At 40.6% G+C, this 17778-nt stretch overlaps 1 protein-coding gene across 1 annotated transcript in view; it reads right to left on the bottom strand.

The window, feature by feature from the left end:
* Positions 1 to 1019: 1019 nt before the first annotated feature.
* The window catches only part of NUP160 (nucleoporin 160), a 37571-nt gene continuing 20812 nt past the window's right edge, over positions 1020 to 17778 (bottom strand). Inside the window, exons 16-36 of the mRNA XM_018559743.1 lie at positions 17303 to 17430; positions 14959 to 15119; positions 14735 to 14868; positions 14486 to 14559; positions 13435 to 13591; positions 12833 to 12902; positions 11804 to 11902; positions 11110 to 11229; positions 9693 to 9788; positions 9513 to 9607; positions 8540 to 8636; positions 8347 to 8452; positions 7657 to 7817; positions 7431 to 7495; positions 6815 to 6921; positions 6172 to 6295; positions 5975 to 6076; positions 4914 to 5055; positions 3677 to 3802; positions 2576 to 2680; positions 1020 to 1254 (exon numbers count right to left, since the gene is read on the bottom strand). Coding sequence (XP_018415245.1) covers positions 1165 to 1254; positions 2576 to 2680; positions 3677 to 3802; positions 4914 to 5055; positions 5975 to 6076; positions 6172 to 6295; positions 6815 to 6921; positions 7431 to 7495; positions 7657 to 7817; positions 8347 to 8452; positions 8540 to 8636; positions 9513 to 9607; positions 9693 to 9788; positions 11110 to 11229; positions 11804 to 11902; positions 12833 to 12902; positions 13435 to 13591; positions 14486 to 14559; positions 14735 to 14868; positions 14959 to 15119; positions 17303 to 17430 — 2359 coding nt within the window. The 3' untranslated portion in view covers positions 1020 to 1164. The remainder of the gene's footprint in view (positions 1255 to 2575; positions 2681 to 3676; positions 3803 to 4913; positions 5056 to 5974; positions 6077 to 6171; positions 6296 to 6814; positions 6922 to 7430; positions 7496 to 7656; positions 7818 to 8346; positions 8453 to 8539; positions 8637 to 9512; positions 9608 to 9692; positions 9789 to 11109; positions 11230 to 11803; positions 11903 to 12832; positions 12903 to 13434; positions 13592 to 14485; positions 14560 to 14734; positions 14869 to 14958; positions 15120 to 17302; positions 17431 to 17778) is intronic.

Here is a 17778-nt window from a genome sequence, read left to right as displayed (position 1 = left end):
TCTTCTGGACCTGGCACACTTGTGTGCAATTGATGCCTGGTCCCCAGAAGTGACTTCCACCCTACAGTAATGTAGGAGCTAACAGCGTAACAGGTGAGATTTTAGAGTGGACCCATACACCCTGTATCTAATCAGTATTCACACTGATGGTGTCAAAAGGAGCAGGATCTAGGAACAGAGCTGCTACACATTAGGCTGTGCCTCCACTTACAGTATATGGCGGCCTCCTTGCAGCTGCGGAAAGGGTGACAAGCTGGCCCTACTCAAAAGAATAGCTGCAGAAAGCCTTATGTCAGCGGTATACAATTTAAAACGGACTTGTCTCTTTGAAGGATACGTTTGCGTCAAGGACCACTTTAACATGCTAGTTATCTGCTGTCATGCTAATCCGATTAGAGTGGTGGAGGTCGAGGCTGAAGATTTCAGTTGTAATTGTATAGAGACAGGGATCCTAAGATGGTGCTCTTCTACATAAGCGCACTAAGCCCTGGAATTCAGTCCGGATACAATTTTTATTTGTCAAAAAAAAAAAAGTTGACAGTGAATGTATTTCGAGTACAGTTTTCTGTCTGATGTGGAAGGTGGAGAAACAACACACTGTACTCTTATATTTTAGCTATGACAAAGGAGGACAGTTTCACACCCTCCTAAACATGTTGGCTATCATCTTTTACTGTGACAAATAAAAATGGTTTCTGGACTGATTTCCACGGCTGAGCATTCTTCTCCTTTCTATTCTACAAATGCTAATCCAGTGGCTTTAAAACTGAGCCGTTGATATAGAACAAGTATGTAGGAAATTAAGTTAAAACTTCCGATCTGCATATTTGCTCCAGCTCGGGTGACTCAGAATATACTTCAGCCCTTAGTAGAGAATGACAGCCAGGCAACAAGCACTTTCACACAAGAGTTCAGCGATGGCAGCCTATATATTTCTTTCAGTACAAGTGTCCTTTAAATATTTTATTACATATTTTATATACAAACACTAAGGTACAACCACAAAAATATAACTAACCTACAAATAAAAGCTTAATAGAAAATATTTATTATTTTACAAAAAAAAAAATAGTAGATTGTGACAATATTTGGAAGTTTCCAGCATAATTACAAAACATGGGGTGGAAATTTTTTTTCCAAAAAGATGTAAGGCAGTGATGATGGCTAGCTTCTCCGAATGGTCTGCAGGTTTGTGGTGGAGGTCTCCAGCTGGCAGAAATAGTCGTCCAGTTTAGCCTTTAGCTTGTCAAGTAACTGTTGAGAAATTGAAGACAGGGGGTGTGAGTGGTTCTTCCAATGACAAAGGCACAAACTGCAAACCATCAACCTAAAGTGTTCATTATGTCTCATACTGAACATTTCAGCTTAATTCCAGGAAATCATTAAGCACACAAGAAAAAATATTTTCCATGGGAGCTGTTATTTCTTCCAGGGCTCTTTTCACTCCTAGCAATATCCTGGCCCTCCACTGATAAAACAAGGTTTGAGGAAGTCTGGCACCAAAAGCCACCTATTCTGAAGCTCCGTCCTTGAATTGACATAATAGTGCTGCTTATAGTACGTGTGATTTCCCCCCCCCCCAGTCAGAGTATGGTGCTGTAAGGTAATTATGTCTCCTGCCTTTATTAATGGACATTTTGCCTAGACAGATTGCCAGTGATCAGCCCTGAGATCAGGCAAGAGGCAGGTCAGTTCCTCAGCGACCTAACAATGACATACGAAGCGGACATTACTGCTCTTAAAAAATCCAAATTGAATAAAAGCACGCACCTAACCATGAGGGGTAAGACTGTACTAATATAATAGCCTAGCAGAGCTTCAGGTTCTTATAAATACCTATTTCTGACTGGTTCTCTTTAAGGTAAAATCTCCTTTAACCATTTATCAGCTTTGTTTATGTTTTAAAGTAAAAGTTAAACTCTAGGCAGATATAAAAGAAGCAAATTAATACACCTCTGTATTCAAACATTCGTATATGCGCGTGTTTTCTTTATAAATGCAAGTCTTATACGGATGTGCAGCTCGGGTGAACGTAGGACAGCGTACGGCCGCATCCTCCCATAGGGAAGAACAGGCTGCTGCATACAATCACACACAACACCTGTCCTCCCCGGGAGCGGCCCGATACGGCCGTGTACGCAGTTCTCAGTTCAGCGTTACGGACCTAAAGCCTGTGTTGTATGAGTAAACGGCTTGTAATAGATTTATTTAATTGAAATATATTTCAGTGGAGTGTCCTTGTTACAAGATATATATATATATATAAAAAAAAAACACTTCTCATCACTGGTCTGTGACCTAGCTTATTTGGAGCACCAAGTTCCCTTAAGCAGTTGGATCACTGAGCCACTAAGAATCCTCGTTCATGTGCTATTGTTCCAATATGTCCCCATGTTACGCAATCACCGTGCAATGTTGTGCAATCACCCATGTAGAAATACCTTATAGATATAGCCAGTTTTATGTACATCTGTAAATCCATCCCACATTTTTAAATGCAGATAGTGTTCAGCAGAGTTCTTTAAAATTTAGTGAACTTTGTAAGAAAGGAAAAATTATTGTCAGAAGCACTTACATCTCTGTTGTGCTGATGGTTGCTGTTCTCTTCCAATGCTTGTAGTAGATGGTCAACAGAAGAGTATGGCAACCACACCAATGGAGAAATAGCAGACAGTGGCAGCTGTGGAGCAAGTACATCTCATTTATCATTGGGTTCAACTCAAACCTCAGTTGTAATGTCACACTGCTTTATCTCTCGATAGTCCTGACTTAACTTGCAAATGCCTTAAAATACCTTTTTTTACCAGTGAAATGCTGCTTCTAATCCTCCCACTGCACTGTGCTGGCAGAGCTGCAGAACAGCCACCCCCTCTGCAATACTGTTCTGTGTAAGGACACATGCTGAGAAGGGGAAGAGTGTGCCCGTCCAGATCGGTTACATTACTGACAGCAGGGGGTCTTACTCTGGTCTATTAGACTGCACAGTCAAACTAAAGTAGGGTATACACAGGCAGATGTTTGCACAAATGTTCATATGAAAAATCCCATTGGTTTGATACCGGCATCAAAAACTTCACGCCTGTCGTTCAAAATTTCGTTTTTATTTAACATATTTTGGAACAAATTGAGTTTCTGAATGAAAACCACATTCACTGTTAGAAATTAGTTTGATCAAGACATTTTTTTCAACACGCTCCCTCAAAACTTTTCGGGAACATTTTCATTTTTGTCTGTTGATTGCACCATACTAATTGATAGATATCCGAACGAATATTCCCAAAACGACTAATTTCGTACGAAATTCTAACTGTGCATACACTACTTTAGACACCTGTCACAATTTCTTTAAAATATAACTAAAGGCACCTGTATGACAGGTAAATAGTACATAGCACTGCAGCTTACAATGGGAGGGTTTTAGTGACAGAAGCAGTGCTGTCAATCCATAAAGCAGTGGGCAGGACTAGGTGTGACAAGGGGCTGAATGACTAGCCACAGGCTTGTGAATCAGCAGTGACCATGCTGATAGCCACACCCACTGCAATATGTATTCATCCCAATGTAGTGCAAGGAGGTAGAGCCAACATGAGAGTGGCAAACTCTGCCCTGAATATCTATTTCTGCAACCTCAACTGGGCTTTAACAATATTAGTAAACTGGGCTGCACTGCACTTACCTCTATCCCAAAATACTGATGACCTTTCCCCAAAATGGCATCTACATATTGCAATACCAAGTCTGCAGCCTCATCTAGAAGATCATACTTCAAATACATTCGGAGCAGCTCTGCTGAGTCCACCACCTGCAAAGAAACGTGAACTTTCATGGACCAAATGTATATCGTTACTGTTTATTAAGTTTTAATGAATATCAAGAAACTTGGCGGTGCTGATCTGTGAAATAGACTAAAGAGCAAACCTTGAGATCTGGAGTTTCACAATAGCTGGAGAGCTACAAGACACATTAGGTTCAGAGTATAATGAAGTCATATTTTTAGTAGTAGCAATGGTTGCCTGCCTGGGTCCTGTTAGAAAGTTCTTATTTTCCTCTCCCAGAAACAGAACAGGAAGTTAGAGTAAAATACTTCCTGTTCTGGTAAAATCTGTAAACATTTGTATTGCCCCTCCCTTTCTGTCTCAGTGACAATAGTCAACAAGTTAAAAAAAAAAGAAGAAATTGTGAATCCCTCAGCGCAGAACAGACGGCAATAAGAAACCAATAACTCGCTATCCCCCAAAAAGTTTGGTTTTAGATATATTTATAATGTTCGACCCTAAATGCGAATTGCAGCACCTCTCCTGCTTTGTTTTTTTATCACACACACATCTATTTTTATTTATTACAGGTATTTTTATTTATTACAGCTATTTATATCTATTGTAATATCCTGAAAATATCCTGTGCGGAAATGTGACTGCACATTTTGCAGTCACATTTCCGCACAGCCATATTGTGAGTTCTAATGAACTGAATAAGGAAAAATGGGTAAATAAGACAAAAATGTAAGTGCAAGTCAGCAACAAAATGAGTAGATTTAATATAATCTTGTGTGTGTGAGACATCTCAACACCTCCCATTATATCAACCAGCTTAAACAGATGAAGTTGAATAAACAAAACTCTAGCAGGATCATCCATTTCACTTAGCTCTGGTGATCGGAGAAACATCCTAATGGCTATCACAAGGGCACTTAGAGGGAGCTGGAAATCCAGAGCTTTTATATAGGCCTTTGTAAATACTTAAGCAGAAGCAGGGAGAGCACTCCTCATTTCCGGCAGAGTCTAACTGCCACAGCCAAAACCCAGCCATATTTCATAGTTTTGGGTATGATAAAATTACAACAAACAAGTGTCTATACAAATCTCTGTGCAGGTTGAGTGTCATTGTCACACATATGTTAAAGAATAACAAACCTTATAGCTGTTCGTCAGCCAGCTGGGCAGAGGAACTCCATGAGACAGCAGCTTGTTAATGACACAACGATGATACAAACTGTTCTGTGATTCATGTTTTTCCAGATAGGAAGTCAATAACCTCCAGGCTTCATCTGTAGCACTAAAGAAAAATAAACCAACAAAATGTAGTTGTCTAAATAACAAATGTAGCAGGACCAGGGCCATATATCAGCATTAACTACTTAACCACTTGCTGACCAGCTGACACATATATGCAGCAGCAAGAAGGTGAGCTTGAACACCCCAATACATTTAAACATCCATTGTTCCGTGCAGAGACTGGGCACTGGTTTCAGCTGTCACAGCAATCACATGATTGGAGCCCATCTGCATCCCCATTGTTAAGGTATTTTTAAAGGGCAGATTTCGCTGGTGTCTTTTTTTGTTCCATTTATGCCGAAACCTGGTTTGGACTTTAAGCAGACTGTGCCGCCAGTATTTGGGCATGTGTGGAAGGAGTCACTTTGAGACGCTTAATTCAGAATTCATTGACAGGTCCATTTAACCTGCAGCTGATCTCCTTCAAGTGGGTTTTGTATTTCTATAGACCTGTATGGGAAGCAAACAAAAGCCTATCGACACAGGCCCTTACTGGAGGTTTGAACCCAAAACCAATCAGAGCTAGGTTCTCACAGGTTCAATTACCATAGGGTTGATTGTTGAGTGAAAGTTCACCCATCCTTAATGTTGTCAACAGCAGTACTGGGTAAGCCAAGTACAGCCCAAAGGGGGGAGGGGAAGAGATAGGCAGTGCCTTTATTTTATTGAGACATGACTGGGTACCTTTGCAAGCACCGCTTATCATGTGATACAACACATAGGGAAGCTGGCTGAATCATTTTAAATGTTAGTTTATTCAACAGGATGAAAGAATGCTGCCAGTAAATTTATAGCATTAAAGAATAAGTAAACCACAGCATGATGCCTCCATTTCCTAAGGAATAGATTTTGCATAACCCACATTGACCTAAAAGGTTGACTACTTCAATAAATGAGTTTGGCGTCACATTCAATTCTACCTCGTTTCCTTGGTGGTGACTACAGAAGACAATTGATTGGCAGACAGCCATTGCCAAGCCTCAGCCTGTGCAGCCTCTCCGCCATTTTGTAATTTAATGCATCTGGTGAAAGAAAATGTTACATGCATTATACATTAACAAAAAAGAAACAGCCTAACTTTGGTAAGTCTTTTTAAAGCACAATTGAAATGACTTACTTGTATGCCAAGCCCTCAAACACAGCAACCAGGGATAGGTTGAAGGTTTGACACAGTGAAATGGCAGTATCAAAGAGGCCAGCCTGAACCAACAAGGAAACCATCTCGTCAGCTGATGCACTTCCTATAAGTTGTGGAAAATGTACAAAAACAATTACATTTACCACTGATGTGTAAAGTAATATTCTCTTGTGATTTCTTCCTGCTATGCAATATTGTTGGCACAACACTTTTTACAGTACATTTTACAGTCTCTGTGATGCTACTTCTGTCTGCTTTTTGAGCTACAAAGTAAAAATCATCAAAATGTGGATACCCACCCCGAGACATCTACTGTTGCACCCCCCATCCCTTTGTACCTCCCCTCATCTAGGAGCAGATTTTACAGCAGGATTTTATCTTTCGGCAGACACGTTGCACCTTAAAGTTTCTGGTACAATGGATGGATTCAAATAGGATTTTATGATTTACAAATGCACACGAGAATATATAATTTGCCTGGAACATTTCTTAAAAATACTAAGACACTGACCAGCTGTGGCCTTATCCAATGCACTTTATCTTACAGCTCACCGTCCGTTTCGGAACTACAAATCCCAGAATTCCTAGACAGTCACCCAACACGCTGCTCATATTCTCTTACCAGCTATTGCTGCTGAACTGCTATCATGCTGAGCCAATGTCAACCGTGTCTGAGCAAGGATATACTCCTTCTTCAAGTCTTTTAGCTCCAGAATCTCAATCTGACTACTTCCTGTTAAATAAACAATACAATGTTGTTAAAAGTGTGGCAAGACCAATGCCACGAGCGGTTAAAGGATTGAAGATCGAGTATCTTAAATAGAACCTGTCACCTTTAAAAAAAAAAAAAAAAAAGAAGTTATGTTAGAGAACAGCACAAGACACATACTACTGCAATATGCCCCAAAACATTGCTCTGCGCACCCCTCTGAACTTGGCATCACTCTGTTACGAAGGGTTAATTTACATGACTGGAACAAAAGGGCACCCACAGCAATTGAGACTCTTACTGGAGAGGAGGATGGCAGTTATTGTGGCTTAATTCCAAAATCAAACCCTTAGTAATAAAGGGACACCGGATTCATAGAAATGCAGAGTTGTTTTTTTTTTTAAGAAAAGTAAAAAGAGATGTAACTTTCTAGATTAGGTAGGAGAGAGAGAGAGAGGGGAGGGAGGTGAGGTAGAGAGAGAGAATGAGAGAGACAAAAGAACTACATAAAGTTCTTATATAAAACAACTTACTTGGAGCTGGAGGACACTCTCCGTCGTGCGTCCTTTTCGGAGAGGATCCTGGACGCTCATACTGCATATAAATTTTACAGACAAAGAAAAAAAGTCACAACTTCACACGATGCACAAATCAAAAACTGCTAAGAGAACACTGCCAAACGTGGAATGTTCACAGTACTGTAAAAATATGGAAAAAAAAAAACATAAAACACACACAAAAAAAATTCTATGTACCACAGCTCCGGAGGCTGGCTGTACTATCCAGGCATACTCGGGGCGAATCAGCCGTAAACAACCTAGGCACGCCAAGTAAGAGTTCACTTGCTTCTGAAGACCTCTTAACGTTCGGACCTCCCTGCCAAGCCGCATCCCGTATTCAAACATTACTGTTCCAGCTGAAAATAATGCAGTTGTATGGTTAATGAACACAGAAAATAAGTGGCAGTTCAAATTTTAGAGGTATTTGTGGGTTGGTAGAACTTACAGTATAAACTAAACTTTGTGGAAATGTGACCATCACACCTATATGAACTTGTTAGACAACCCAGTCCAAAATCAAAAAGGGGAAGAATATGGAGTTGCCCACACAACAACCCCCACCCCCCACCCCTTCTATGTATAATAGCCTCCACTTTTCTGGGAAAGCTTTGTACAGGTAATGCTGTTGGAGGAGAAGACCTGACTTGGAATCTGCAGCCCAATTCATTTCAAAGGTGTTCAGTAAGGTTGAAGTCAGGGCCATGTGCTATGTGCAGGCCATTCATGTTCCCCCACATGGCTGTGTGCACAGGGGCACAGTCATGCTGGACTAGGGATGTCCCCTACTTGTGGGCAAACATTAAGTGTGATGATCAGGTATCAAACAACCATATAATGTATCCATTGAAACAAGAAGACGAGGAGAGAAAGGAAAACTGGGAATACCTTTCCGATAGTTGTGTCGGTAAATATGGAAAGCATACAAGAGCTCGTAGTAATTATGGGTCATCAGATCGACAGCACGCGCGCGAGATTCAATAATATTGACAACCTGTGGCGACAAAGGGATGTGGTCAGAATCATTCTAGGAAGCTGGGTTAGAACAACACTAGGCTGCTGCAGTGAGGATATTGGGTACCTCATTATGCAGATTCACATACGGAAACTCCACGAGATCTTGAAGCTGAGAGCGTTCACACAGAACTACAACCAGTTGTCGCAAACAGTCCTGTTGCCTTTTGAGCAAAAGCACACAAGTTGAATATCAGTCATCTTAATAATTAAGCACTACTGAAATGACAATTCTCTTATTTACTATACAACAAAAGTATACAAAACACAACATTGTGCAATACATACATAAAGTCAAGTGAGACACATGAATTGGTTATATCTTTGTCTGATTCCAACACGCTTTTTACACCTATAGGCATTAATGGTCTGTTTTCCCTGCATTGGATTGCCAACATTACCCCTTAGGTATTGTGTGTGCACGCTCTGCACAACTGGTCTTAAAGTAACAATGTGGCTTGTATACAAAGTATCTAGCCGGCAGTGACTTCTCAGTAGGTGGGGGGTTTGGCCACCGGCAGGGGCCGCCCCTAGGCTGTAATTGGTCTTTAGTTTTTTTGTGCCTAGCGTCCTTCTCCTGCAGGTGGCGATATTACCCTACAGTACATGATCTCCGATCTGTTCCCTGTGTCCTTCAATGAACGGGAGAGAAAAGCAGCTGGATACTTACCTCTCCGGCAGGTGCAGTGATATAGCAGTCAGTGGAAGAAACTACAGCACCCAGCAGGGAACACACAATTTGACACACCCTGAAGTGTCAGATAGCAGTGTCACCAATAACCATGGAAGAAAGCAAAGATTTGGCTCACTGCCCTTTGGAGAGTAAGAATTTAGCTTCTACTTTCATAAGATGTTGCAGGCCAGACTCTTTTTATACTAGCAACAGGATTGCCTCAAATAACCGGTCATCTTTAATTCAATACAGGACACTAGTTACGGCAAGACTACAAGTTGCAACAAGAAAAAAAGCACAGATCAATGACACAGTGAGCACATCAGGACTATTGGTGTCATGCGTAAGCAAGAGAGTCTTCCGTTACCTGCTGTGATCAGGGATCTGTGTCAGGGACTCATAGGCTTGGTGGTTGTGTCCCAAATCCAAGTAATGTTTGAAAATACGAGTCCTTAAAGCCGCCTAATTATAAAAAAAAATGATTTGTTCAATTTCCAAGAAACAAGTCAACTAAATGTGAGGATAAGAAACTTGATTGGTGCTATACCTGACTTGTCAAGTCGTCTGCAGCCTCTGTAATAGCCAGGGTGGCCAACTTGATGACCAGCTCTGGTAATCCCATGTCTTCCAGGAGGCGCAAGACCTGCATTCACAATACAAAAACACTGAGCTTTGTGCCAAAGAAAGATTGACTCGAAAGGCAAAACAACAGTACAAAAATACAGTTCATATACAGTCAAATATATGGGTCTATTGAAGCAAACAAGGAGATCCCAGTAGTGGATCTCAAAATTCGGTAATCCAATAAGGCACTGCAAGGAAAGCCCCTTTAGGAGGGAAATGGTAGCTGCATTTTTTATGTCCCACGATATTTGCACAAGTCCACACTTTTAGCAAAAAAGCACATAAATTAATTTTAGTGCACAAACACAATGTCATACCCTTTTTTTGTAAACTATAAAAGATGGGGTTACATCAAACGGGTACCAAACATGTCAAGCATTAAAATTGTGGGCGCCCGTGCAATAGCGAAAAATTATGGTATTCAAAATTGCCCACTCAAAAAGGCGACACTTTAAAAGTCTTTACTGCTCATTAGTTTTAGAATTACCAGCAAATTTGGACCTAAAGTTATTGCTCTCACTCCGAAGTTCACGGCAATAACGAATATGTGTGGTGCAATCGTCATTTACGTACAAGTTCATGCCCTATGTGCCATTTTTGATTGTATGCAGAGGATAGGGGTGGTGGGGTTGGATTAAATTCTTTTTTTTAAATCACTTTTTTCTTCACCTAACTATATTGCTATTTACACAGGGGCCAACCAGTCCCCATGTGATAGCATTTGGAGGCAACAGGTTCTTGTTATGGAAACATCTGCAGGCTGTAAAGCTGCTCAGATCACTAGTAGAAAAAAAGAGAATCACCTGCTGAGAAACTGGTACCAAGATCATGGCTGCAGCAGTGATAAAGGATAACTGCACTTTAAAACAAAATGCATTTTAATTTTTTTGCCCCTTTCTCCTGACCTACTCTAACCCCCCACCTCCCCTCCATGCATAAATTACCTCAGTCTAACAGCCACAGTTTCATTGTATGTCTCCCTGTTGCAAGCCTTCACTGTCCTTGCCGTGCCTGTACATTAGTGCCCCAAAGACCTCTATGGAGCTGTGTACCAATACGGGAGACTACAGGGCTGTAACGTGCAGGCGCAGCCAGAACAGTGAAAACTTGCGACGCTGAATGTGAACAATTAGCATAGCCATTGGATCAAGGCAAGTATGCATCTGTGGAGAGTGAGGGGGAGTTAGGATAGGTCAAGTGAAAGGGGCAAAAAGGATAATTGCACTTATGCTTTAACAAATAAAATGCACATACAAGCAATGAAACAGTACCTCTGAATAACCATATTCATGGATGCGTGATACTAATACATGTTACAAGATATAAGTTATAACACTTACTCTGTTATAGTACTGCAGACGGGCTGAGGAAGGTGTGTCCCCTTCTTCCACGTGGATAAATCTTTCCAGGAAATCTTCTCGCTCCACTTCAGAAGCTGCTTGGCAGAAGCATTCTAGAGCCTATAGCAGAGAAGAAAATAAGTCATTGCTGTGTTAACAGCATCTTAGGAGTCTAATGGTTATTACAAAGGCAGCATGCAATGCGAGCATAGATTTCTCCTGCCCGACTACCAATTTGAAATTCTGCTAGAATTTTTTTTGTTTACGCCAGTTATTAAAATTTGCAGACAAGCTTTGTATCATATAGCTGCCATGTAGGCCTACAAACAGTACTACCCATAAAATTCTTAGTTTCTAGGTCTCCAAAGTGACCGATTTCTATTTCAAGTAGAAAAAGTGCATTCAGCTATTCAGAAGCCATCTGCTGCAAAAGAGCAGTTTTTACCTCTGCAACAGTGTGGAAGCAATGCAGCCATTCCCACAGGGAAACTAGCTTAGTGTGACGATAACCAACACACATATGTAAAACAAATATATTGAAGCTAAATGCTAGTGATCTAATATTTATAATAAATGGTCTCACTGTTTCAGAACTAGAGTGTGGACCCGGGGGTTCCAAAACAACTGTTTTTTTTGGGGAGGGTTTTTTTTTTTTTTAGGAATGCAACATTGGTATGCTCTAACAAATGCTCACCTTATGTCCTTCACCTATGACCAGATAGCACTGTCCCATCATGAAGTGACAAGAACCGACATTCACTTGACACCAAGGCTGTAGTAGACGTACATACTCCTAAAAAGAAGAAAAAATATATAATTGCACATTATAAAATAATGCACTTTGTTTCCAGGTACAATGTGATACCATGTAGAAGTCAAACAACTGTCAAGTGTTCAGTACCCATTATATTCACCATTGTACATTGTTCAAAAGCTCGCCGCCTTTCTGAATACAACTCATGAGTGCAGAAGGTGCGCACCTCACTCATTCACTGATAAATAACATTATTCATGCAAATGGTAACTCACACTTCACCAAACTCCTCCTTCTGAGTTATAAGATTAAAATAGTGCTCAATGTTTAGACTGTTTAATATAAAACATGTCAGAAGGAGGAGCTTGGTGTGACATGAGTGGTATTTTCGATGAATAAAGTTTGAACAGATAAGCATGAAGGCATCTATTGGTCAGTGTTCTTGCAATTAAATTATTTTCTTCCATTAATGGAAGTCAAGTTTATTGGTGGGAGCAACAAGTGACTGGAGCATAGGTTTTGCCTATAGGATGGTGGACAATAACCTGTTCCCGCCAGCATCACACATATATGCAGAGCCATCGTACTGGGCTTTCTTCCATGGCACCCCATATAATGCAGAATGTCTTTGGGCTGGATTTATTTTTCAAATAAAATGGTTACATCAGAGCTTAATTTACAGGAAGGTCAGCGTCAGTAACAGCGTCCTTCATGCAAAGCTGCAGTGGGAGAAACTCAAACACCCAAACAAGAAAACAAAACAGACCAACATTACAGTGCACATTATTATGAGAATTAAAAATATTAATATAAAAATAGTTACAATTAATATTCCCCAAAGAACACAAAAAGAAACATGTTATAGTGAGAAATAGAAATGTCCGTTTCCTTATAGTTTGGGGACACAGCAACTTCGATGGACATCGCAAACAGTCCTAATGAATCCATTCTAATGATTAGTGTACCCACCTGTAGCTGAGTGTACTGACAGCTCCTCATCAAACACTCAGGGAAGAGAAAACCAGGATTGCCTGGCCATCTGGAAGTATTCAAGTTAAGAACCACTAGAATGAAATATTCTAAACTACCATAAACCAGTCTTCACATTCAAATTTAAAGCGACCCTTTACACAAGTTAAACCAGTTGCCTCTTGTGAAGGGAATTATGAATAATCACTTTCTAGGAGGGTGGTGTGTTGAAACTTTGATCTCTAGCAGAGCTATGAGCACCACTGTATCCAACATTCCTAGGTGTGTTGGTTAGCATGCCTGCTACGGTTCATCACAATGACACCCAATGTCACTAGGCGATTATATGATTGTAGCTAACCAGTACACACAAAGTTCTGTTACACATAAAATCCAATTGAGCTCTAAACTGATTGAGACTGCTCCATAGTTTTGTAAAGCGAATATCTGGTAAAAATGGAGGTTTAGTGAAAGCGGTAGATTGAAAAAGATTGAAAATTACTTTTGAAATACGATAATTGTGACAAAGTTTATGAGATTACTTTGGCTGGGTTTACATACACTTTAAGTACACAGACATAAGTTGGCAGAGGTAAGGATACAGATGCTGAAGAAGATAAGTGATGATGTCCGAGATCAGCTGTGGCCAGTTTAGAGGAGTGTGCGTCTGTGTGGCACTGGAGCGGGCAAAGATCTGAGACAAACGTTTTCTAGCCACGTCCTGGAAAAACAACTCCGTGATCGACTGGGGCCCAGAAACTACACAAAATGAAGGCAAAATAATGAAATATGATCAACAAAACAAGTAGATTTAAATGGATTTGGGGCATTACCAAAACATAGCGATTTTCTTAACCTGCAGTCACTCCTTCTGGTGACATATGATAATGTGATCATATGGAATATTGGTAAATGTTATTTACAACACTACATGGTGGTGACCTATATGTTTAGGAGTTTAATGCACACCTCTGGCATAGTATCAAAAATTCTACTACTGTGAAAGCTGAAATGCAGAGGACAGTGTCATAATGCATCATGGGAAACTCTAGCTACATGGGCATTATACCAATAAGTTGGTTTTCTCTAAATTAAAATATGTTTGAACGACACGTGTGAGTTTTCAGAGTCAATAAAGACTGTGCAAAACATGTGTGCATCTTCTATTGTCCCATGGAGAGTAAGAAGCACAGAGCAAGGGGCCAGAGTTATATGTGAATTATTTCATCAGTTCCATAGATGGTTATGTAGAAATATAAAAGCCATTTCCACCTTAACACAGATATTTTAGTATAGGGCTGACAAAAACCACTCACTGGCATCATATATGCCGATAGCTAAACATGCTGCTGAGTGTTATCCTCAGTAGGTCATAGAAATGGATGGAACTGGGAATTCTGTTAGGAACAGTCTGCCCCTGGAGTCTCCATGATATTCAAAATTCAGGAACAGAAGTCAATTTAGAGTAGTGCTGTAAAATTAAGTTCTCACTTCTGAGTGGGCTTGGACTTTGTCTAGAAACAGTGATTGGTCAACAAACATTTTTCTGACAAATGACTATAATGTCCACCCCTTGTGCACATTTATACCAAATTGTACACATGGCAATGGGTCTGCAGGTAAATTTTGTGACCTAGTGACTGGTACACTTACTATATCTGCTTCCTGGAGTGAATGCTGGTGAATCAGAGAGCTCCAAAACGGATAAGTGTTGGAGGTTGGATTCCCTGTAAGCAAAATAAAAAACAGAATAGGTATAGAGATTGAATTAAATCAAAATGATTAACTAGCATTTAAAGCTGAAGTAACCACTGCTAAGCATGGAAATGCTCATAGTTAGGTTTAGCAGATCTTAATGTAGCACAATGTTGTGCATGACAGACACTAGGAATGGAGACTTACAGGGTATCCACAGGAACAACAGAGGCCACACACTGGCTTCCCCATCGAATTACATAGTAGGACAGGAGCATATGGGAGGTGCGGGGTATCAGCTCTTGCTGGGTCTGCAATAGGTGACCTGGTCCAGCAAACACCTATCAAAGACAAAATAAAAGTTGATGAGTTTCAGATTTTGTGGTCCATGTTTTTTTTTTTTTGTTGGACACGTGGCTGAGTGCACTTACCACATCTCCCATCCTTAACAGGAGGTGTTGAAGGATAAGCAAGTCTCGGCAAATCAAGAAGCGTGTCAGGGATATTTTGCAGACAGCCTGACATACTATGCTGGAGGCTATAGTGCTGCCATACAGACTGGAGAGGTTCATTCGCACATTCAGAGGTTGAACTGAGAGAGACAAAAGCAGATATAAGGACATTTCAGAAAGGTGTACGACAATACCTTCCTGAACCAGCAAAGTAAATAAAGTAAAAACTTTTTTTTCCCAATTTTAGATGGAAGGGTTAAAACCCCTGCCACTTTCCTTTGCCACCCGATTCCCAATGGGGAGATTTCCCTTTTCTTTCTGTTCTGAAAACACAAATAGTTAGAGGAAAAATCTCTAAAAAAGGGAAATCTCTCAGTTGTTACCGAAAACAAGGGCCACTGTTTAAAAGCAGAAGTCCAGGCAAATAAAGCTTGACCCTTGCAGTGGGGCTACCCTTGTGCTGCAAGGGTGAAGTGCTTGTTTTGTCTAGAGAGCTAAAATAAAGTTATCCTAACCTGAATCACGACCCCAGCTTGCTCTTACAATGCTCCCTCCAGCCTGTCTCATCCTCTGCTCCAGTGATAGTATGCAACTCGGCATCCTCACACCCAATGCACTGTACTGGACATGGTCTAGGGCTGCAACTAATAATTATTTTCATAATCGATTAGTTGTACGATTATTTTTTCGATTAATTGGATAAAAAAAAATGAATTAAATACCATCCCTAATTTAAAATAAAATCCACAAATGCAGTGTTACAAACTTTATTTCAGAAAAAAACTGCATGCCAATTTTTTTGCAATTGCACTGCACAGCATTGCAGTACTGGGTTCCAGTGCGGGCGATCACACTGTGGGTGGGAGGTGCATTTGGGGTGCAATTGACAATTACTTGTTTGCCCACCTTTGATAATTTAAAAAAAATTTAATAATTTTATTGTAAGCACATGGCGCTTGAATAGCTTCAGCCTGGGAATGTCAGCTGCCAGTGGCAAGATTCTGCAGGCGGTAGCTGAATGTAAATAAAGCAGGTAGTGGGCAGGTGCAATAGCCAGCCTGCTATTGGCCATTTCAAATTGGCTATTGCACCAACCCACTGCTTGTTGTGCCCTCCTCGCAGAGTAGAGGAGAGAGCCAGGGGATTCAACCAACTAACCAATAATGATAATAGTTAACAGTGATTCTCATTATCGATTAGTTGGTTGCAGCCCTAAACAGGACCTTAGACCACTAGAATGGAAACGAGACTGAAGGGAGCCGTCTAAAAGTAAGCCAGTTCATGGTTTTGGTGAGTATAACTTTGTTTTAGTTCCCTAGACAAAACGAGCACTTAACCTTTGCTGTGGGTATACTCCTGCGCTGCAAAGTTTAGGATTTGATCTGCCCGGTTCTGTTTTAAAGGTTTCCTTTCAATCCTCTTCTGGTGGGAATTCAGAATTTAATTTTCCCAGTGACAGTGGCCAGCAGGACAATAAAAACCTGAAGGTGTTCCAAGCCCTCTACTCAATACTCTTGAATAGAGTTTTGGGTTTAGATACAACTCAAAATATCCAATATGTTAAAAGGTAGAGGCTCTGACCCTAACACAATAACCATCTGTGATTTCCAAACCTCATGCCAAAAATGCACGACTGTTTCTGCAACCTTGTGCTGATCCTTCCCAGACCCCTTGCTTTTTTCTCTAAGGAGTATGTTCAGATTTCAGCACCGAACACCAAACCCGTGGTTTCCAAAATTCAGTGCAGTGAAATTTTTTTTTTCCCTAGTAGGGCATGTATCAACTGCACATTATGTAAAGCTAAAGCAGCATGAAAGCATGATATTTCAGTCTCTCCTTAGTGTCAGTGGCGTTTGGCAGCAGCAAGGGCAGAAAGTCCAATAGATCAGAAAGTGGCTAATTGGATTTTACTAAACAGAAGGACAACTGATGAGCAGTGGTGTCAGCAGTAGGGGCCAAAGATTACCATTAGTACTCCTGCTTATTGCAAGTAACGCACATTCCATGCAAATTTAAATCTTATAAAGAGACAGAGGGTAAAACTGAGAAACAATAACTGCATCCTATGTGAGAAGTGGGAAACATTAGTGTTTTAGGATTAGTGCAATGTCTCTGAAAGGGCAGATACCCCCCTGCCTCAAACAGCTTGAACTGCGGTGCACATTTAATCAGAACCACACAATTCAAAGCATAAACCACTAGTGGCTGAACCAATAGCATACAGTCGTTTGGTTCCCACTATCACAACTATGGCAAAGTGGGCTGATCTGCTCTCATTGATTGTTAATTATAATGCTAATTATTTTACAAAATTAATACTAACCAATGTCCATAGGCTGGTCTATGTCCACAGAAGTCTCGTAGTCCATCTCTCGAAGCAGATTACTGATGGCCTGGAGGGGATTTCTGATGTCTTGAAGTTTATTGTGAATGTCCTCCATGACATTCTCCCTACAAAGAAAAGTGAAAATTTATAATCAAAGAAGTAGCTCTCTGGTTCTTTCATGACTGCAAAGGAATAGCAATACAATAAATATACAGTATACTGCCCACCTTGTCACAGCGGGAAAAGCTTATTAACAGATATGATAATATCACCTCGGAAGGAACTATGCAGCCAAACTGGACAAATCTGAAGTTCCCAGATTGCCTCAACTGACTGAGTGTTCTCATGAGACCTGCAATGCCCTTCTCCGACACAGACCACCATCTCTCTGAACTTTTTTTTTTCAATTCAGTGCGGCTACCAGGGTTAACTGCACATTATGGTGCAGGGGTTCAAATAATAATAAAAGTATA

Source organism: Nanorana parkeri, unplaced genomic scaffold (assembly GCF_000935625.1).
Source record: "Nanorana parkeri isolate BGI_ZX_2015 unplaced genomic scaffold, ASM93562v1 scaffold414, whole genome shotgun sequence".
NCBI classification, from domain to species: domain Eukaryota; kingdom Metazoa; phylum Chordata; class Amphibia; order Anura; family Dicroglossidae; genus Nanorana; species Nanorana parkeri.
This window is presented reverse-complemented; position numbering and strand designations above follow the sequence as displayed.